Here is a 22,670-nt window from a genome sequence, read left to right as displayed (position 1 = left end):
GCCAGTATAGTTCTTGCTTTGAAAAAATCCTTTGAGGACATGTTTTCCAGAATATTTGGATAAGAAAAATGAACTAACTCATCAAATGCCTGGTCCGAAGAAGGAATAACAATATCTCCTGGAAGACATATCTCAGATTCACCATCCATATTGTCACCTATTAGACCATCACCAACTTTCAATAACCACTCACCAAATTGCTCTGTCTCGTCTTGATCTGAAGCAGTCGTCCCTACAGAGAGTCTCATGTTTTTTGTTAGTTTGAGCACCTGGCAAAACTTCCAAAGGTAAGACGAATTCACTGTTGAATGAACGATATCTTGTCTCGATCCTCATGGAATGACAGGAAGAATTTGTCTAAAGTCTCCACCTAGTACAACCACTTTTCCTCCAAAGGGCAAATCTTTGTTATATGTTGGAGAACACCTCATGATGTCACCCAAGCATATGTCAAGCGCTTCATAGCAGTACCTACTAACCATTGGGGCCTCATCCCAAATTATAAGTTTGGCTTTCAACAGTAACATTGCTTGAGGGGAACCAGGTTTGATGTTACATACAGAATCCTCAGTTATATTCAGCGGTATTTTGAACCTTGAGTGTGCTGTTCTTCCATTGGGAAGAAGTAAAGATGCAATACCACTCGAAGCAACGTTTAACACTATATCACCCCTTGAGCGAATCTCAGCAGACATAAGGTTCCAGAGAAATGTTTTTCCAGTACCTCCATGACCATACACAAAGAAAAAACCCCCTTCATCACAATACACAGCTGTAACAATTTTATCGAATGCATATCTCTGCTCAGGTGTTGCGATGGCTAACATATCTGAGGCATTTTTCTTTAAATCATCCCTGTTAAAGTTTAGCTCTTCCCTTATAACCCTTTCGGTTAACAAAGAATTATCAACTTCAGTTGCTAAAGGCATAGGAGGATAGTCTTTCAAGGTCTTACCATAGGAATGTAAGATCTTGTCTATATCCATTAAGCACAATTGCTTAATCTCATCATCTGACATTGTTAACTTTGTATATTATACGATACCATAAAAATTCAATCAAACTAAAAATGATCAATAAGGAAGAACTTTTATCATTGTAATTAATAGAAACTCACCACTCATGTTCATCACGGCTCTCTGTCGATACAAAATATCATCTGAGAGTTCATGCCAACATCTATCCCAAACATGTTCTGGTCTTGAGATATTGTTGGATGTTAATAGAATGACAAATAACCTCCTAATATATGATCCTGAGGCCCATGAGCTTGCTTCCTTAATTGCATCAATGAATTCTTTGTCATCTTGCAAGAGTCCAAGGGCGAAGCATGCATCTCTATACGTAGCATAAATTATTCCTCCAACTGTTCTTATATCTCGAAAACTCGTACATCCTCTTTGAGTATTCAACAGAAGTCGTTGGTAATATTCTTCGGTATTTGCTGCAAAAAACTTAGTTAAAATCCCACTTTTAAGTTGTTAAATGGATTAAGCTACGCTATTTTAATTATTATGTAGCTTCACATCCGCTTAAGAATAATTTTTCTAAAAAATATTGAAAAATAAAAAATCGTATAATCTACAAATTATAACTGTTGAAAGTTATATGAACATTTATTTTCTAGTGTAGATAAATTGAATAAAATGGACATGGGGTACAGGCTGTTAAGATTTTAAATTTAAATCCTTAAATAAGTAAGATCAAAATTGAATGTAAACTCGTCATTACCTGCAGGTACATGAGTTAACCTTCCAATTGCGAAGCCTTTCTTTCGAGGAAACCACTTTGAAGAATCGTCCTTCCAAACAAACTTGGTTGGAAACTCAGTATAAGTCAGACTTCAAGCATAAGGATATGACATGTTCGCTGCCATCCATCCCAAAAACATGGACCTATGAGATATTTCTCTTTCGACGATATCATTCACATTAGAAGTTTCACCATAAACCACAGGTTGCTCATCCTCCAAATGGAATGGAAGTCTAATCACAAATGGTTCTTTCTCTTGGATTTCGTATCCAAATAGATGCCAGACTGCCTCACATGCCGAAATATACCTACAATCGTAGTAATTCCTAATTTCGTCAACAACTTGTGTGGCTTCTGATGGATCACCAGCATTGTATAGAGTAGCTGTTACGCGGTCATTAATCTTGTGTACATACTTAAACAGATACTTAATAGAACTTGTTTGGCATGTGTATTCCACATTTATGTGGCACCCGAACTTGAGCAACAATTCTGGATTATACGGAACAATAAACTTATTGTCTAGTACACATTCCCTTTTCTTCACTGTTCGACCGTTATCAGTACGCCTATATTTGGGAAATCCGGCCTCATCAATGAGTGTTCGCTGTCTAAACTCTTTAGGATAGAACTTTGAACAGGATCCATTCTTCATGCAAGGTGAATTCTTGTTGTATGGACCACATGGACCATGTACCATGTAATTTTGAACAGCTCTATGTAGATTTGGCCTTTCATTTTCATCAGGAATCTCAGCTGTTATATGTTTGTCTATGTCATCTGGTGTTTGTGGCTTAAACTCGTTACTCATGAATAAAAGGATATGTGCATGTGGAAGCCCTCTCTTTTGAAACTCTACAGTACAAACGTCTGAAAATTGAAAAAGACAAATGAGCAAAGCATTACAACATAGGATTTTAATAAAGCGTTGCATAAACACAGACTTACATCCCAAAATTTTGCCAAATATTTTTCCCTATTTGAGGTCATCTATCAAACCATCAAGCTTGATCTTGAAAACTCGACACAATATATCAGGACGGTCTTCTGCCTTCAATCCAATGGAAGTCACTTCTCTTCTTATCTCATCCCATTCAGGGTTACAGGTCATGGTGATAAAATAGCTAGGATATCCTGCATATCTGCAAATTGCAAACGCATCTTTACAATTATTCATCATATACCTAGGTCCACCGGTAAAAGTACTGGGAAGTATTATTCTTTTGCCAAGCCTTGCAGCATCTACATCCCCGTTTATAAGACTTTCATGCAGACATTTGTATTTATCAACCCTCAACTGTGGTTGTTTACACCTAAAGAATTTTAACCTCTCTGATTCCACCATTGTGTAGGCATCTACCAGAAACTGTTGGAATAATCTCTTTGATCTCAGAATTAACGGAGATTCACCCGTCCTTTTCTGTAGTCGAAAAGCAAAGAATTGTCGCAAAGTGATTGTTTTGTTTTTCTTTGTAGGTCTAGCGGAGATAGAATCTGATGTTGCAATATCCAAACGAAATCCATCCTCCCCATACGGAAACAACAATGGATATTGCAAGGCTAAATAAGATGGATGAAAAACATCAATCCGCTGGAGCTTTCTAGATTGACTCTCTATAATAATATCTCTATCCTTGCTAAGTTGTTCGACATCGCCAACAATCAATGCAGCCACTTCAGATGCAGATGGCAAGTTGTATGTCCTGCCATCTGTAGTCCTTTTACTAATCAACTTAAGCTTTATGTTTGTGCAATTTTCCTGTTGGTATCTATCTCTTGCATAGCGAAAACTCTTTGCCAAACTATTATATCTGTCCAGCATGTTTCTTAATATTGCCACAATTTCCCTATCCCGCTCATTTATAGCTTCATTGGAACTGTAAAAAAAAAATTTATGTTATTTTCTCTCACAGATAAGAAATAACTAAAAAATTTGACTGGTTGCATGAAAATTACCGAAGTGTGCCTATTCGATTATCAATCTCATTTTCTGTGTCATAGATATATAGCTGGGCAAATGTTGGTCGCAAACTATCAGGAGGAAGTAAGCTACCAATGCTATGATAGTTTTGACCCCCAAGCTTAAAAATTGGAGGAGCAGTCCCATTGTTCACCCCACGGTCAATTTTTCCAGCCATTGATGTAAAACAAAACATTGAATTAAATGTCCTTATATTTTTTAGGAAATGAATACTTCTTTGATCTCCTCCAGTATGAAGCTGAATGAGCTCATCAGGAGGCACAGAAAGTAGAGGAAGCTCAATCTTTCCTTCCATACAACATAATGAAAACTTTGGTTGGGGTGACTGTTTGGATTTAGCAAGCCTTTCTCCAGACCACATCCATGCTTTACAGTGTTGACATTGATAAATAGGATTTCCTATATCCCATACATCTGCCGAATGAACTCTCTTTAGCTACTCAGTTGTCATACCGATACAATTTAGTCCATGATGTACACAGATGCAAATAAGCATACAGATAAAAATTTTACATACCGTCTAAGATTTCTGAGGACGGTATAAAATTATCTTCCATATCCGCATCCAACATTGAATCATCATAACCATTCAAAACTACAGTAAAAAAAATTATAAAAAATGCAAACATAATCATTTTGATGTATTACTAATAATTCATATATCTTGCAAACTACAAACTTAAATTCTTGATATAGTAAGAAATTACCTTCATCATCAACTAAAGGGTCAACACGTTGGCCAATGTGTGTGTCAGCGCTTGGTAGATGTGTCTTAACAGTCGATAAATTTACATCTTCATAAAGTTGTGCCAAATTAATAACCACCGAAGCAACAACAGAGGAAGATTGTCCTTTTTGCACCCCAATCATAGTAGAACTTCTTTACAAAAAAGTTAAATTTCATTCAAATAAACCATAGAAACTATAGAAAAAAAAGAATATAATAATGACGACTATCTTTTCTAAATTACCTTTCTGTTAGGCACGATCGGTGGAAACCGGAGTGTGATGGAAGCTGATTTTGTGAAACGACTTCAGTTAGATTATTGACGGGTCCTTGTACACTGGAGTATGCTAGAATTATAATAAATCTATGTTATATAAATGATTTCCGATGAAGTATACTTTTTGTTAAATATTGGTGTATGAATCATTTGGCAATCATTCACTATACGTACTATTTGTTAACACGGACAGTGGAGTTCTTGTCAATGAAGGATCCGTCTGTAGAGTTAAAGATTTAGATCTTATCTCTGATGTAGAAGGTCTTACATAATTAGGAGGAGTATTTTCTTGTCCAAAAATTCCATGCGAGGCACAGTGTATACCATGCATAGATAGTTGCTTCCCTATGAATGAGTAATGAGAAATATATATAGAAAATTTTCATCATTAAACCGATATAAATTAAATTTAGATAAATATGAGTCAATTACAGTGAAAAAAATGTCACATTTATCTTTACTGGATTGTAAACTGAGAATATTAGATGAGGTACCAGTTTTTCGACACACTGTTCTTTGACTTGTAGTAATATGATGCACATTTTTATGTACGTCAAAATTTGTATTATTGTTGTTCTTCGACACTGTTAAGTAAAAAAAAAAATAAATGAAACACAAATAATAATTATTCAATTAACTAATCTCGTATTTGATTTTATATAATTTTAGTAGTATACTTTCGTAGTTAAAAATTTTTTTGTATTAGTTTAGCTTTATTGAATTATTTTTTAAATTATTAAACTAAATCAATGAGTATTCATATCATATTATTCAAAATATAACCAGTCATTAGTTAAAAATAAATACAATGCAATTTAAATAACAAATAAAACTCTAAATTTAAATATAATTTTAAAATTTCAATTTATTTAAATCGAGTTAAATAGATATACACAAAACCATCAAATTTTATAGTTTCCCAATTAATATAGAGTTTCATGTATTAATTTAAGATAAATAGTATATTATTTTAAATTATGATAGAGTATATTTTAAATAATATTAAATAATTAATTAACCTAAATAGTATATGAAGATTTGAAGATTGCATAGTTTTTATGTAATTTATAGCTTATTAAATATGAATTTAAAAAGTCACCAAAAAAAAAATATGAGTTTAAAAAAAGTTATAAAGATGAATAGTTATTTTTAGTTTTTAAATCACTAAACTAAAATATTTAAAAAATTATGTATAGTACAAACTACTTCGCTAATATTCTCAACAACAATAATAGTTTAAACTGTAATTCCCATAAAAAATAGAAATTAAAGAAGTTTTAGAAGAACACCTACCAGAAGCACCAAAGAAAGCAGACTCATTATCATCAAGTCTTTTTCGTTTTCTTGCCAAAATTATCTTTCGTCTTAACCTTGCAACCTTCGATTGTGTGATTGGAGTAGGATACATTATCGTTGTTAAGTCACTTATCTACAATGTACTTCTTCCGCAACAATGAGCTACGAATACAAATTTTCAAATTTTAATACTTATTTTGAAGTTAAATTTTAAATATCCATTAACTCACAATATTGATTATTTATTGATTAATTTATGAGGTATCAATTTTTACTTAAAAAATAAAAAACTTAATTTTTAAATATGTAAAAATATATTAACAGTGACTTTTAATTCACAAATTAATAATCTAATTAAAATGGATATATATATATATATATATATATATATATATATATATAAGCCAAACCAATTTAAATATAGCTATCTTAAGCAAACTAATTGTTACATTATATATTATTAAATAATTAATTGAAAATATACACTCCTGCACCACAATTTTTAAATTTGAATTTAGAAGTATTCAATAAATCACATTTTTTAATCAACATATAACAAAAAAAATTAGTTAAAGACAAAATATTCAACACAGAATAATTTTAGTCATTTAAAATTTAAATATTAAAAATTAGATTACGTATTAAAAATTAAATACAACTTTGTGGTATGCTTCAATAATAATAATAATAATAACAATAACAATAATAATAATAATAATATACTTTTAAAAGGTGGTACTGCATGTTCTCCGTGATATATAATTTTTAAATTTATTTTATAAATAATAAAATATATAATTTTGGATAATTACATTGAGTGAATAATAAAAATTAGTATCTAAATTAATAAACTTTAACCTATCTGATAAAAGAAAATGAAACTTACATAAAACATATAAAAATTACATAAAACATAGTGTATTGTGTAGTAACAGTATTTTTAGAGAGTGTATAATAGTCCTTTTTTTTTTCAAATATTTAACAATTAAGCTATATTATATTAATTCTTTTCAATTACTAAACTAATAAGTTTATAACATGTGAACAGTAAAAAAAATAAAATTGTAAAGAAGTTGAACAAAATAAAACCAAAACACTAATCAATAGAAGACTAATCAACACTTAAAAAATTTATTTGAAATGAAAAAAAATAAATAAAACTTACATAAAGATGTGGTGCAATGTGCAACAGTAACACCTTCAAAAGGATATCTAATAATCAAATATTGAATATGAAAGATTATATGTAATTGTAGAGTTCTTATATAGAGCTATTGTATTTTGGGCTGGGCTAAAATATTAATGTGTATATGTTATAATTTGTTGGAAAGAATCAAAGATATTATTTTATTTTAAATTAATAGTTTTCTTTTTTGAACGAAATAAAAATTTTCTATTTACGGAGTCATAAATATAATATAACATACTTTAATGAGTCACAACAGCATACAACACCAACACTCTAACAATCACTCTCATTCAGTAATTTCTCTCATTTAATAATATGTTTTATTTGATAATTATACGTTCAATGATTAACTAATAATAAATTAAAAGCACTTTTTATTAATGTTATTATTTTATTTCGGAAAAATCCATATACTAATTTTTATTTGCGGATTTTGAGTTTAGGTTGAAGAATTTAGAATATGATTAATATATATCGGTCCCATGTCATGATTGCTTAAAATTTGTGCCATCTTCTTCGTGAACCACTCCTATTTTTGAATATTTTTCTGATCTCTAAACAACTTCATGAATCAAAATTTTTCTCTAAATCTCGATTTTAGGGGGGGGGAGGAGGAGAGAGAGTGGAGGATCACTGTTGTCAAAGTAGAGACAACGGGCAACAACTCTCCCACATCATCTAACTGTGTGTTACCAGGAGAAAGAAGAGAATTTTTATCAACAGAAAGAAAAAAAAATTTTAAGTAATAATATAATTGGAATAATTCCACAAAATTATATAATTTATTTAATTAATTTTATTAAAAATCAAGACAATTAAACATAAGTCACCTAATATAAAATTAATAGTTCAGTATTAGAATCTTAAAATAATGTTACATGAGAATATAATCGAATATTGAAATTTTATTATTCTTAAAATTGATAATGAAACCTTTTTATTTTATTATTTTATTTTTCATAAAATTATTTCATTATTTTATTTTTCATAAAATTTTTTTCGTTAAGAATAAGTTGAAAATAGCATATAATAAATAAGTGACTCTATTAATTAGAAGTTGGTAAAATCGCTATCCTTCGAGTTAATACTAAATTATAAAATTGGAAGAAAAAAAAGTATTAAGTGTAGTGGTATTTTGGAATCCATGTTGAATATTTAAAAAAAAAAAAAAAACCACCAAGAAGCTTAAATGATTGTATCTTCTTTAAAATACGATGATTGATCCCCACCCAAATAATAATAACTTGAGGAGTAAGGTCGCTGAACGCCAATGACTATTGTTTGATATACAGGTCAATTAGTCAATTACTTTCTTGTTCTTTTTAGTCAATTACAGAAATAGCAGATATAATCATATAGTCAAAAAATCTGTATTCTAAAAGTATTCAATAAATTTTAATAAAAAAAAATAACATCTAAAATAATATATATATATATTATACGCTAACAATACCCATAATTATCTAATTATATATTAGAGTCATGTTTGACTTGTATCAAAATAAAAAGAAAGTATTTTCAATGTCATTAGCATGTCCCAAAAAATATAGATAATTAAATAAAACAAAACAACAATTATTTAATATAAAATATTTTAAAATTTGAATAGTATCTGTTCTCTCAATAAACAATAGTCATAGCCAAAACTCCACCAAACCTTTAAAACATGCTCCTTTATCTCCATTACATGAAAAACCTCATGTTTCACAGCAGCTACTTTTTAATGGAAGGAGCACCAGACATGTTGAACTCATCCAACAGACGCTTCAAACAAAACAAAACAAAAAAGTATAATTAAGATTTTAACCAAAAAATAAATTCCAAAATATAAAAGAGGCCATATAAGTGAAGACTAAATGAATACCCTCACAACAGGTCTTTTAATAACAGACAAATTTTTTACAATTGGATCAGGTGACTCATCACAAACAAAACATCCATCTTCACCTCGAGGCTACATAAAAAAACAATGAAAAAAAATAAATAAACAGCATCTCATATTTGGCAAATTAAGCCTTAATATACATAGTCTAAAAATCAACAAAAAATAAAGAAGAAATCATACATGCATAGGGTTAATAGGACCAGCACGGGGTACACCAGATTTTACCGGGCCTTGAGTGTCCCTCCACCTCGGTAAATTGGTAGAATCAGAACGTATCACCGATACATCATAAGTATCGCACCATCCAGTAGTTTCTACTTCGACCTTGAATAGAAACTCCTTATCAAGGAAAAACTCATTAAAACCAGTAGGATCTTTGCTTGCTTTCCCTTTTTCCTACACCAAAAAGTTTTACATTTATATCGTTCTAAATAAACAAACATATCTTATTGACAATCATAACGTGTTCAACGAAATTGGTTTCACGTACATTCAACTCTTTCACCATCTCAGTACAGATTCGTCCGAATAGTGCTGCGACCTCCTTATCGAACACAACAAAGTTCGTTGTACCAGTACCATCAAAAACCAACAAATTCAACTTATACCTGTTTTTTTTTTAATTCAAAAACATCAATTAACACCTGGCCTATCACCCTTTAGTTACAACAAAATCATAAAAATGATATTCAACATAATTTAGATGCTCAAACACAATTTTTTTTTAAATTTATCAGTTTTCTAGATTTTAGCCTAGCAAAGGAGACTTTGGTATAAAAGTGTTGTAGGTATATGAATTTTTTTCTGTGCACTCTATCTTTGTTTGCCATCCTTTTTTTTGTGGCTAAACCAGATTTCCATCAACCAAAGCAGTTTTTGTTTTTAATAAATATTAGTATTAAGCCAGATATTGCTAAATCATTAAAAATCAACATAATCAATTAGTTAACTATATTGCATTTTTATGAAAAGATTGCACAAATAAATCTAATTAGAGTAATACCTGTCAACCACATTATTCACGTCCCTATTATAGCCATCGCAGAAGTATTCATCCGCATTAGCTTCTGCCTTCACGCTGCAAACACATGATTTATACCACCAACTTGGAACGGGTTCAACATCAAGAACAGTGGCCCGAACAATATAGAATCCAACCTATATAGGAACAGTTTGAAAGTTTTTAAAAAAAAATTAACCAAACGAAAAAAAGTAGTTTTATATAAAGCACTCACATCCGCAGCAGCACGTAACTCCTTTATTGTTTTCCTCCCAATGGAATATAAAACTTCATCTTCATCAAGATATGCTGGTTTGCCAGAAACCACAGACATGTACTGCGAGATCTCTCTATAGTACACACTACTTATCAATCACGATGCCACAAAAATACAGTTAATATGCACAACCATAAATAATTCACAATATTGTTACAATACCTTTTTCGAAGCATCAAAGCCTCAGGAATATCTGGATTTATCAAGAGTCTAGTACCATACATAATGTTCTGCACAATATTGGTACCTATATATAACAATCATTATTTAAATGAGTTGTACAATTATACATGACAGAAGAATTATCGAATGGAAGGTAACCAAAAGTGTATTTAGATTTAAAAAATTAACTATAACCTACCGTGAACCTAATTAATTATTAAAACTTTTTATTTTAGCAATGACATATAAAAAAAATATTCAATGCAAATATAAAATAATAAAAAATATTATATAATAACAGAAATATAGTTTAAAATTATATATTGATTAATTAATTCTCGAGTAATTCAACATAGGATTTACAATCAACGAAGAAAAAAAACTGCTGATACCTCGTTTATCCAATTTTATATAATAATAGTTTATATCACTTCAACCAATTAAATTTTAGAAATTAAAAACAAAAAAGATAATTTTCAATGATATTTAAAAAAATCTCTACTTATCTCAACTGTTTTTACTATATGAAAATATTGATGGCATAACCTTCCTTCTATTGACAACCTTTCATGAGCCACCCATTTTGCATCTCAATAATTAGTAGAAATAGTTACAATAAGAATATAATCATTTGATAGTAATTAAATACTCATGTACCTCCAGCATTTTTTACTCTTGCAAATTGAAAAATAACTATTGGCAGTTGTTGATCGCCCGATGCTAGAAAATTCTTGATCCGGTCCACCATCTCTCCAAGAACAATAATATTAAGCCGTAAACTGTATAGAAATGCAAATTATTTAGAAAATAAAAGATTACTTATTTAAACATATTAAGTGGTGAGTAAGGATTGTTGGAAAAAACGCACCCGTCATTCTCAATATGAATGACCATCATGTTAATAAGTTTGTCATCGTTCATGTATTTTCTCTCACCCTCCACGCCGGCCATAACTCCAGCAACGTCTTAAATAAATATCAAACAGAAAAATGTGCCCAAATCACACCTTTTAGTGATATTTTGTCATAATTAAGAAAAAAATCAACTTGTGTACTTGCCATAAATTATACACTTACCAACCAAAAAAGGATGATGAGGAGAGTATCCCATAATTTCCCTAAAAGGGACCAACTTAATACCATGTAACGGTATTGCATCACAGAAAGAGGGTAAGACAGTAGTTCTATCTTGAAAAAACAACCGAAATTGATGCGATGTTGTGCGATACAACCCACAGTTGTTGTTAACTCCAAAGTATGTAAAAACATACACAGTTCCTTCCGATATCGATGACTCGAACACAGATATCAAATCCTCACCTACAGAAGCATGCATAGTTGTTCCCTATTTTTTCACAAAGAAAAAAATTTTATTATTCACTTTCTACAGGATCTCATTGTGACATGACTTCATCATATTGAAGATAAAGTTGCTTCATATATATTAAAAATAAAAATATAAAATACTGTTAATAAATAATTATGGCCTAGAATTAATATATATCGGTCCCATGTCATGATTGCTTAAAACTTGTGCCATCTTCTTCGTGAACCACTCCTATTTCTGAATATTTTTCTGATCTCTAAACAACTTCATGAATCAAAATTTTTCTCTAAATCTTGATCTTAAGGGGGGGGGAGGGAGAATGGAGGGTCACTGTTGTCAAAGTAGAGACAACAGCAGCAACTCTCCCACATCATCTAACTGTGTGTTACCAGGAGAAAGAAGAGAGTTTTTATCAACAGAGAGAAAAAAAATTTTAAGTAATAATATAATTGTGGAATAATTCCACAAAATTATATAATTTATTTAATTAATTTTATTAAAAATCAAGACAATTAAACATAAGTCACCTAATATAAAATTAATAGTTCAGTATTAGAATCTTAAAATAATGCTACATAAGAATATAATCAAATATTGAAATTTTATTATTCTTAAAATTGATAATGAAACCTTTTTATTTGATTATTTTATTTTTCATAAAATTTTTTCATTAAGAATAAGTTGAAAATAGCATATAATAAATAAGTGACTCTATTAATTAGAAGTTGGTAAAATCGCTATCCTTCGAGTTAATACTAAATTATAAAATTGGAAGAAAAAAAAGTGTTAAGTGTACTGGTATTTTGGAATCCACGTTGAACATTTAAAAAAAAAAAACACCACCAAGAAGCTTAAATTATTGTATCTTCTTTAAAATATGATGATTGATCCCCACCCAAATAATAATAACTTGAGGAGTAAGGTCCCTGAACGCCAATGACTATTGTTTGATATACAGGTCAATTAGTCAATTACTTTCTTGTTCTTTTAGTCAATTACAGAAATAGCAGATATAATCATATAGTCAAAAAATCTGTATTCTAAAAGTATTCAATAAATTTTAATAAAAAAAATAACATCTAAAATAATATATATATATATATATATATATATATATATATATATATATATATATTATACGCTAACAATACCCATAATTATCTAATTATATATTAGAGTCATGTTTGACTTGTATCAGAATAAAAAGAAAGTACTTTCAATGTCATTAGCATGTACCAAAAAACATAGATAATTAAAAAAAACAAAACAGAGCCAATAACAAATTGAAGAAAAATTTTACTAAATAATATAATTTTTTTTAGTCCTATACCTATAACAAAAAATGACGCATCAGCCAATTCAAATGAAATACACTAAATATAAACATATTATGTAATACAATCATATTGATAAATTATTTTGGCTTATAAAATTATATTTCCTTAATAAAATTTTTTAATGCAGAATTTAAAGCAAAATAAGACACATTAATTTTTAAAGCATTATTTAATTGTTATAGGACATTATAAGGATAATAATTAAAATTATATAAATTTTCTTATGAAACAAAATTTAAATGAAACAATATTTAACAGAGTTAAAATTTAAATCTTTTTTTACTGTAAAATATTCTTTTATAAAAAATTTTCTTGCTTTTCTTGCAAGAAAATATATAATTGGGTTTTATTCTTGTTCTGTTTTTAATTGAATGGTCACATGAAAATCATAAAACTGTTGAGATTGAAATTGTAATAATTATGAGAATGAGGAACATACAAATGTAGGACTATGTGTATAAAAATAGAGAAATAATTGTGTGGATAAATAAATTAGAAGTACCTGCTCATTCATCAACACCATTTCAATAGAGCTACTGGACTTGGGGTCTTTGAATTTTGGTAAAGACCAGAGTCTGATTACTCTGACATGAATCTTCCAGCTCTCTTTTGGCGGTGCAATCATCTCTAACAAATCATATTGTATATCCATTTTTTCTCTAGATAAAAAAATAAGAGCAAACGTAAATTATAGCAAGTATGTATGATAACAGTATAAGACCATACTTCCTAGGCTTTTATAGCAACTAAGAAGAGGTATATTTTTTTGGGTAAATCACTTTAAAATTAGACTGCATCCAAAATCATATTTCTTCCATAATCCAAAAGAAGAAAAAATCTGTCTTGATAATTTAAAAAATAAAAAAAGATTTGAATTGAAAATACAGCTCTTATTCTATATCATAAATACTGTCAATTAAAAGTAAATTGAGTAAAAAAAGATATGAAAATAACAGCTGAATTCATGTCTTCCTTTAAGAAAAAAAAAATATATATACGTATATAATAATACCCATAATATATGTATCAGAAAAATCAATAATATATACGTGTACAGTAATACACATAATATATGTATCAGAAGAAAGATATTTGTATTATTTTATTTCAAAAAAAATCTCATCATTTTATTGTTATTTTCTAAACCATGTATCATACGTAGCAAATTTAAGATAATTTTATCCAAATCATATGCCTTTTTTATGAGCTTAAATTATTAGAAAAAATAATTTTATAACATAGTATCATATTTTCTATAATTTAAAATTTGAGGTATTGATTTTTATTGACTCCAAAAAAAATATTACAACATAAGACAAATAAAAAAATAATATATAAGATTTAGACAAAATAAAAAAAATTACGTGAAAAGACTTATTAAAAGAGGGATCAATTGTATGATAAATTTAATTATATATGGGTCGCATGCAATTTGGGATTAGGGTTTTAAATTACATATATTAATGAATTAGTTCAGAGACTTACCATGGTTACAACCAAGGTTCTGAGAACAGGAAAAGGACCCAAGAAAGGATCCATCGGGAAGCTGTTGTTAGGACTGGGCATGTTTGTGTGCAAGTGTTTCAAGTTATTGGTTTTTTTTCTCTATAATCTAAAACACAAAACATACAACGGTGAGCTGAATAATCAAATAATAATCTACAAATTTTACAAAAACACAAAGCAGCAGCAGTACAACAGATCCAGAACCCCAAAATCAAATAATCATTCAACGATTTCAACAAAACAAAACCCTATAATCATTCAATAATTTGTTGATTTTAGAATAGAGATCCAGAGAATAAAATGAAAATCGAAGAATAGGTGCACACCAAAGCCACTGACCTTCGAGATAATGACGCCGAGACGACGGCGACAAGACGATCGCGAACAGCAGGAAGAATCCGACGGAGGATGGGCGCTGAGTGATGAAGAAGACATCAAATAGGGGATCTGACTTGGAAAAACACCGACAGTATAAAGAGAAACTCTTCGGACAGCCACGGACGGCGGCAACCGATCACTTCATTCGGCGGCGGTGGAGGCTAGCTAGGGTTTTCTCTTCTTGTTATCTTTGAATGAAAGAATGAATAAAGGTAACAAAAGAGAGGAGGGAGACCAGCATGCAGCAAGTGTTATTCCCTTTTTGTTTTCTTTTGTTTTATTTATCTATTCTAACTTATAAAAGTAACAAAAGAGAGGAGGGAGACCAGCTAACGTGTTCTTGCTTTCTTTTGTTTTCTTTATTTATTCTAATTCCCTTTCTGTTTTCTTTATTTATTCTAATTCCCTTTTTATTTTCTTTTGTTTTCTCTATTCATTCTAATTTATAAAGAGACTACTTGTGATTGATCAGATTCTCTACACTTATTTTGATAAACGAAAAAATTGATTAAAAAAAGTTCTTATTTCTGTTCATTGAATAGATTCTGTCTATTTTAAAATAATTGTTGTTTTAATTTTAACTTTTAGATTCATTAAAAAATTAAAATATGCATTTTAAATTAAAATAAAAGCCATACCTATTTTAAAACTGAAGAAGTATATGATAATGATAATAATAATGATGATGAATGAGCAAATAATTTCAGTAATGCATGATTTATTCCCAAGTTCTCAAAGTAGTAATCATATCCATGAGAGAGGGGATTCCAATGCAAGGTTCAAGATATTCCAAAACCAAACATGCTGTGCATAGTTGAATCTCACTCAACTCTCCTTGCAATTGCCAACATATTATCACCACCACCAATATTACACTTATTTCTTCAACGGGCTTTCATTTTTTTATATAATTATTTAAATACTAATAATAATAATAACTATTTATTAAAAGAAAACACACTCAAAATCTTGGATTAAATAAACAAATATACGAAACAACTCTTGTATCAAGTTATAAGAGATAAATTAATGTCAACACAAAAACTTTGAAAAATAAACTGCTCATATATTGTAGATCCTAATAACTCTCAAACAACCATAGTTCATTCAAATAATAGTTTAAATAAATTATTCTCCTATATTTTAAATCGAACTGTGTAGAGGCGTGTTGATTTAGTCCTCCCCCACAACCCACTTCCCTTTCTTAGATTTGGATGAAACTGACTCCTCTCCAATCTCTTCAATATGTTTCTTAGCTCCGAGAATCTTAGAATTATATTTCTCATCAACTGCAGGAGATGGAGTTGGCTCACTCTCACAAGCCTGGGATATGCCATCATGTACCAATAAATATAAGAATAATAATATTTTAGTTACTATGTAAAAATTAATAACATCACTGTAACAATTTAAATTGGAAATCATTTGACACAAACCTTAGAAGTGTTGTATGGACCAGTAGACAAACTCAATAGTTCAGAATTTTCATGGGACAAAAGGCCCTACAAAACAATCGATTCAATAAAAAGACATCATCAAAATCTGGTTGATCTGTTTTTCTAATACAGAAACAAAAGAAAAAGTTATTAGACAGAGGGGATTACAGTGTCGGAATTGTATTTATCCAGGAAGGCAGAGACCAAAGAATTCTCATTAGTCATTCTCAGCACATGAATCACATATGGTTCATAAGAGTTCAGATTCCTCATCTTGAGTTGCACTTTGAAGATGAACTTAATATCCCTAAGCTTATTAATCTCTTCGGGACAGGAATTTTTCTCAACACCCTTCACAGTTAGGGAAAAAAACTTCATTCATGCTCTCATAAGTAATAAAAATTAAGGTATAGTCCATACTATTAACACAAAAAAATGAATATGACATCAAACCTTAGTCACACAAGACTGCCTAAGGTCCTTAGCAGAAACTCCAAGAAACTTTGCAGCTTCTCCATCGAACAAAACAAAAGAGCCAGCATCGGTGTGGTCTATCACCCTTATGTGGATGATGTACCTATTATTCACCAAAAAATATACAGTCCAAGAACAACACACTACATAAATCTTACCAATAATCAGTATCTATACTATGCTATTACTGAATTGGATGCAAATAATTTTTTAATGACTTACCCAAGAGTCTCCATCCCACAAGGAAGAATAAAACGTATCAAATGGAATTAAAAAAAATCTAAAAGCAAGTGACCCCGTGAACAAATCAAAGCTAAATAAACCAGTAGCCAATAAATTTTTTTATATTTCCCTTGTGAATCAGAATCCAAAAACACAGAAATAGCAAGCCACGAAAGTAACTTTGCAATGTGATTTCAATAATAGTTAATCTAAATCTCCAACCCCACATTCACACAATTATCACCGACTGGCCATAACAAAAGCAATTATCACCGACTGGCCATAACAAAAGCAAAAATTATGAGCAGTGCCTTTTAATTAAAAAAAAAATACTAATCAAGTAGAATTTTACAACATGTAATCAAGAAAAAAATAATAATCATGAACAGTGTGAAACTTCACATCAAACTCAAAAACAACTCATAAGATTCCATATTCGATCTGAAAACTCAGAAAGGGGAATTATCCAAGAGTCTCCATCCCACAAGCGAGAATAGTTTAAAATAATCCTTATTATATATAATTCATAAAAAATGTTATAAAAATACCTATTAGAATAATAATAATTTAATAGTGTCTGAGCAAATAATACAAATGCATAGATTACACCATTATCTTCGAGGACAAAGAGTATATAATGTGTGAATGTTAAAGAAGTATCGTGAGTCATACCTTGGCTCATAGAACCCGTAGTCTCTAATGCAATTGGGACAGAAATATTTTTTATCAAGTTCTTTCAAGCCACGACGACACTTCTTACATCCTTTGTACCTCCAACCAAATTCAGTCTCAACTTCTTTAATCGTCCCGGCTGTAACAAATACAGTATCCTAAAATCGATGGATGGGAGGGTACAACACAAAAATTGAGATTATGATCCAACAAACATTAGAACTAATACAATAAAAAAAGGAAAACTAATAAAGAAAGAATTTTACCTGATTATGCTCCTTTATCTCTGCAATTGTTTTGTAGACTGACAGACGCAAAAAATCCTCCTCATCTGAAACAGGTTGACCACAGACCAGCGGCATTATGCCTTGTCCGTCAACAGGATCCAATTTGTTCACCCTTGCATTTTTAAATCAGAAATTATGAAATTTGTCAATAGTTTAATAATCAAAAGCATTGTATAAATAATCTGCTGACCACAATACTGATCTATACACTGTACCTCGCAAAGAAATCCCTGGCAGCTGGAAACTCAACATTGATAAACAGTTTCGAATTGTAGTTTGTGTTAGATACACCCATGACCCCTACAAAAGACATAACAAAACAAAGAAAATACCATAAGCATATGATGACAGAAAACATGCATTCAAATACCAGTAAAATAAACAAATAAACAAACCACTATAAAATTTCATCTTGCCCATTTGGAGAATAACCACATAGGTAAGACACGGGTGTTCCTCTAGATATTTGAGCAATTCAAAAGCAAAAGACTGCCACAACGTTACCCTTAATTTCTGTCCACCCCTATAAGAAATAGCAATTCTTGTAGATTAAAGAGAGACACAAAATTCCAAAATAAGATTTTAAAACAAAAGCCACTATCAAAAAGATATTAAGCATTACTCAAGATCATCAAGTTCTATGGTGATATAACTTGACGGCTTCCCATCCCGTGTGAATTCGACCAAGTTACCCTTAGAAGCAAGCTGACCTATCACATCTACAAAATAAAAGCACCAATCTATTGATTAACAAAACTCTATATGCCCAAATTTTTCTCTTTGGAATCAATGCATTTTATTCATGTTGAAATCAGATCCCTTTAATTCTCTTAAAAATAAAAATAATAAAAACTGTTAATAAATAGTTAGGGCCTAGAAATCGAAGTTCCTGAAGAAACAAAATTATAGGACATTATAAAGATAATACACAAAATTATATAAATATTTTTATTAAACAAAATTCAAATGAAACAATATTTAACTGAGTTAGAAATTATATTATTTCTTAATATAAAATTACAGCAAGGGAATATTTGTTACAGGAAGGGAATAATAAAAAAAATTCTTCCTTAATATAATATCTCAATGAAACAAATTTTAGATTAATATTATATAAATCTACAATAGTTGAGACTTGAGAGGAATAGCAACAACCATCAATTGAATCCATATTTGTCCACTATATGCTCATAATAAAAAAAAGACAGCAAATGGTGCAAAACAATATATAGGATTAAAAAATTAGACTTTAAAGAATTAAACAACACATACATCATAGATTAATCTAACAAAGTACTTACCAACTAAATAAGCATCTTCTTTAGACTCTGATTGAATTGTTTTGAACGGAACAAAATTAAATCCGTTCAATGGAACTGAAGAATCTTGTACCGGACGCACAATCGTGTCCCTCTTGAAATGGATCCTAAATTCGTGTCTAGTAGGCTTGAACTTGATGGTATTCAAAGCAACTCCAAAATTAGTGACCACGTACACGTTGCCCTCAGCGAGTAAGCCCTCGAAGATAGGAACAAATATGTCTTTTACAGTGCATTGAATTGTATCTCCCTGAATGCATTAATTTTATAGAGTCATAGATAAATGAGGTTTATTGCTCAGTCATTACCAAAATAAATCTGAAATGAAAAGAGAAAATTTTACCTCTTCATCAAGGACAACCATCTCAATAGGTGCCTTCATCCCAGATCTTGCAAATTGAGAAACGGTCCAAAGTCTAATGACACGTACTTTGAGCTTCCACACCTTATGCGCTGGACCAGCATTGATACACTTGATGAGATCATACCTAAAAATAAAAGACCTCATATTTAGTGAAAGATAAAAAAAAAAACTTATTGTGAAACAATCCACATGGCACATGAACTCACCTAGCTGCCATTGCTACTTGCCACTACAAAATTACTTAAATAAACTGAATTTCAGTGTAGATAAAGAACAAATGTAGTGATCACCTATGCCAAATTTATAGAGAGTCACAGCACTGTTCAGCCCCAGTATTGGTAAGGATTGCAAGAATCTTTACGTTCCTATCAAAATCCAGCTAAAAAAAAGGGAAAGTGTTTAGACTATTCAGGATTAAAGAATCTGAATCATATCAATAAAATCAATAAATTAATAAATCAATAAATAAAATAAAATTCAAAATTAGGTTAGAAATCAACGGCCAACATTTACTGTGTTCCATTTACATGGCAAACTGGAGTTTAATTCTGAAAAATCAAAATAAGAAGCAATATATGCTGAAGAGGAAATTACCATATTTACATACATTAGTAATGTAAAAATGAATTTTTTACTTAATATACTAAAACTGAATAAGTAATATAAAAATAAATTTTTTTAAATTATATTAAGTAGAAAATTCTGAATAAAATATATTATATATTAGTAATGTAAAAATAAATTTTTTTAAAATTAATTTTTTATTTAAAATTAATTTGGCTTATTAACCTAAACAAATTTTTTTTAATCAAACTTAGATTTATTTTTTTGTTAATCTTAACCATATGTATTCCTATATATTAATAATAAATTTAAAAATAACATAATTATATTTATAAATTTTATTTTAATATAAATACTAATATATTTTTTTATTAAAATTTTTTGCCTCTTCAAATATTTTTTTCAAGTTCCGTCTGTACTCCTACGTACTCTCATTTTTTATTAAATTAATTTGTATTTGATGTAAAAAATTTGGAATCATAGACTATTTTAATTTCAACAGGTACAGACTAAAGGCGTTATGAGAATTAAATTTGATATATAGCACCAATTTTTTGTTTCCTAATCTGATATAACTCCCAAAAGGTTTGTTGTAACACCCTAACTACCAAACCTCACGCTTCCGGCTGCGTAACTCTGATAGCTCGGACATTACGACGACACTTATACTATTTAATACTAAAATATGAGCCTGTTTAAAACTTTAAACCGCAATACCGATCCAAAAGTACTTTCGTTCGATAACGTACATCCACAAAAACCATACAACTTACAAAAACTCATAAAGAGTACATCCATATATATACATACATATATATAAATAATATTACAAACATAATCCAATACAATTCCTATCCCTCTTACAGATTATATCAAGATAAAGGCGAGGGTACAATAAACCATAACTAAAACAATATAGAGCATCACAACAACAATTAAATAAGCTCTTCGTAACTTCTGCGCCCATATCCTGAAAGGGAAAAAATGTAGGGGGGTGAGAACATCATCCTCGAAAGGGTTCTCAGTAGAGGGTTTTTGGGAATTACTGTAATAGGATACATGAAGATAATCGCACCAGTGATTCATAACCGTCTTATGCCTCTTTTCAAAAACAACGGTTTACAATGAAAGTAAAGTCGAAAATCTTTTCGGAAAGAAGAACCGTTCAATTCTCAAAAACTCAAAAGCCTTTCACAGCGGTTTATCTAAGCGAAACCAAAATAGCCTTTCATATTTTATTCCAAACCAGAAACACAAAACCGAAATCAACCATCAGTTCATCTTATTCCAACCACGGCCCTAGGCCCAAACAATCCAACCAGCAACCAATCACCACAATCCAACAGAGTCCCAGATGCAAACACAGATAGGAAGTTCAAGCACAAACAAACAGTTATTACAAGTAAAACAGTTAGCAATTAATCACATAGGCAAACCAAGTATAATATGCACACCCAACCAATGTCACACAAATGCATATGATGCATGCCTGTCCCTAGTGGCTGATGATATCATCTGTCGGTTATAGAGCCAACCCGACAAGTCCTGGTAGCTAACCATTGGACTGTCCTTCTGTCGTGCATCCCCAACTCGAGTTATACTCATCATAAACTTGATCATAATCATAATCCATATCCATCACCCTCACTGGTGAATATTTATCCATCACCATCACTGGTGAATATTTATGGGGGCGAGCTCATCTGGGCCTTTCACAGTGCCCGGCCACACTTACGACATTGGGTTAACAGAGCTTCGAGTCTCAACCTGGAGCACATGGTGGCTAGCCATTGCTACTACCCAGGGAAACCCTCATCTCCAATAGTGGAAGTGCAAAAAATCACAATTATCAATAATTCAGCATATACATGCATTCATTCTCATCTATGGATCAACATCCATCTCAGCCATCCGGCTTACGGTTCAGTCCAGAACCAGCCAATATTGATAATCACACACAGCCATTCTGGCTCACGGTTCAATCCAGAACCACTCAATATTCATAATCATACATAGCCATTCCGGCTCATAATAAAACAGCACTTCCACATTCAAAATCATCAAATTCATAAAATCGGCATTTAAGCCATAAATCATTTTCTCAATTCATTTCACTTTGAAATCAAGTTCCAACTCTTTTCAGCCTTGGCTTTTAGAAATCTCGTTTCTCAAATCATCTCAGGCTCATAAGCCAATTTACTCAAAGTGAGTTCCCTTTTTAAAACAAAGCCGCTCTCGG

At 30.4% G+C, this 22,670-nt stretch overlaps 3 protein-coding genes across 3 annotated transcripts; all 3 read right to left on the bottom strand.

Moving 5' to 3' along the window:
* Window positions 1-332: 332 nt before the first annotated feature.
* On the bottom strand, window positions 333-4,603 carry LOC148543693 (uncharacterized). The gene is made up of 9 exons (XM_088498664.1): window positions 4,441-4,603; window positions 4,251-4,328; window positions 3,709-4,147; window positions 2,937-3,629; window positions 2,752-2,894; window positions 2,051-2,622; window positions 1,732-1,801; window positions 1,118-1,444; window positions 333-1,012 (listed from the first exon to the last, which is right to left on the bottom strand). The coding sequence occupies exons 1-9, from the start codon at window positions 4,601-4,603 to the stop codon at window positions 333-335; spliced, it is 3,165 nt and encodes a 1,054-aa protein (XP_088354790.1).
* A 4,081-nt stretch (window positions 4,604-8,684) lies between these two features.
* Window positions 8,685-13,861, bottom strand: LOC107606845 (replication protein A 70 kDa DNA-binding subunit D-like). Its single transcript, XM_088498663.1, has 11 exons — window positions 13,712-13,861; window positions 11,623-11,890; window positions 11,415-11,511; window positions 11,204-11,325; window positions 10,547-10,631; window positions 10,343-10,457; window positions 10,111-10,265; window positions 9,598-9,715; window positions 9,288-9,503; window positions 9,087-9,176; window positions 8,685-8,986 (listed from the first exon to the last, which is right to left on the bottom strand). The coding sequence occupies exons 1-11, from the start codon at window positions 13,859-13,861 to the stop codon at window positions 8,936-8,938; spliced, it is 1,467 nt and encodes a 488-aa protein (XP_088354789.1). The 3' UTR covers window positions 8,685-8,935.
* A 2,277-nt stretch (window positions 13,862-16,138) lies between these two features.
* On the bottom strand, window positions 16,139-20,176 carry LOC110266745 (replication protein A 70 kDa DNA-binding subunit D-like). Its single transcript, XM_088500334.1, has 12 exons — window positions 20,158-20,176; window positions 19,847-19,991; window positions 19,486-19,753; window positions 18,807-18,903; window positions 18,580-18,707; window positions 18,400-18,484; window positions 18,164-18,296; window positions 17,898-18,055; window positions 16,983-17,106; window positions 16,698-16,880; window positions 16,530-16,595; window positions 16,139-16,416 (listed from the first exon to the last, which is right to left on the bottom strand). Exons 2-12 carry the CDS (start codon window positions 19,883-19,885, stop codon window positions 16,267-16,269), a joined length of 1,431 nt encoding a protein of 476 aa, XP_088356460.1. The 5' UTR covers window positions 19,886-19,991; window positions 20,158-20,176; the 3' UTR covers window positions 16,139-16,266.
* Between the last annotated feature and the right edge of the window lie 2,494 nt (window positions 20,177-22,670).

This window comes from Arachis ipaensis, chromosome B9 (genome assembly GCF_059453495.1).
Source record: "Arachis ipaensis isolate K30076 ecotype BB chromosome B9, ASM5945349v1, whole genome shotgun sequence".
NCBI lineage: Eukaryota > Viridiplantae > Streptophyta > Magnoliopsida > Fabales > Fabaceae > Arachis > Arachis ipaensis.
This window is presented reverse-complemented; position numbering and strand designations above follow the sequence as displayed.

Excerpts from the sequence above, each read along its gene's own strand:
- LOC148543693 (XM_088498664.1), bottom strand. The coding sequence starts at position 4,603 with ATGATTGGGGTGCAAAAAGGACAATCTTCCTCTGTTGTTGCTTCGGTG. Across the intron at positions 2,895-2,936 it reads ACTTTTACCGGTGGACCTAG|ATATGCAGGATATCCTAGCT; the intron begins GTATATGATGAA and ends TGCAATTTGCAG. Across the intron at positions 1,013-1,117 it reads AGCCGTGATGAACATGAGTG|ATGATGAGATTAAGCAATTG; the intron begins GTGAGTTTCTAT and ends TAACAATGTCAG.
- LOC107606845 (XM_088498663.1), bottom strand. The coding sequence starts at position 13,861 with ATGGATATACAATATGATTTGTTAGAGATGATTGCACCGCCAAAAGAG. Across the intron at positions 11,326-11,414 it reads ATTCATATTGAGAATGACGG|TTTACGGCTTAATATTATTG; the intron begins GTGCGTTTTTTC and ends ATTTCTATACAG. Across the intron at positions 10,632-11,203 it reads AAGAGTAAAAAATGCTGGAG|GTACCAATATTGTGCAGAAC; the intron begins GTACATGAGTAT and ends TGTTATATATAG.
- LOC110266745 (XM_088500334.1), bottom strand. The coding sequence starts at position 19,885 with ATGAAGGCACCTATTGAGATGGTTGTCCTTGATGAAGAG. Across the intron at positions 19,754-19,846 it reads TGGTTGTCCTTGATGAAGAG|GGAGATACAATTCAATGCAC; the intron begins GTAAAATTTTCT and ends TAATGCATTCAG. Across the intron at positions 18,904-19,485 it reads AGAAGATGCTTATTTAGTTG|ATGTGATAGGTCAGCTTGCT; the intron begins GTAAGTACTTTG and ends TTTATTTTGTAG.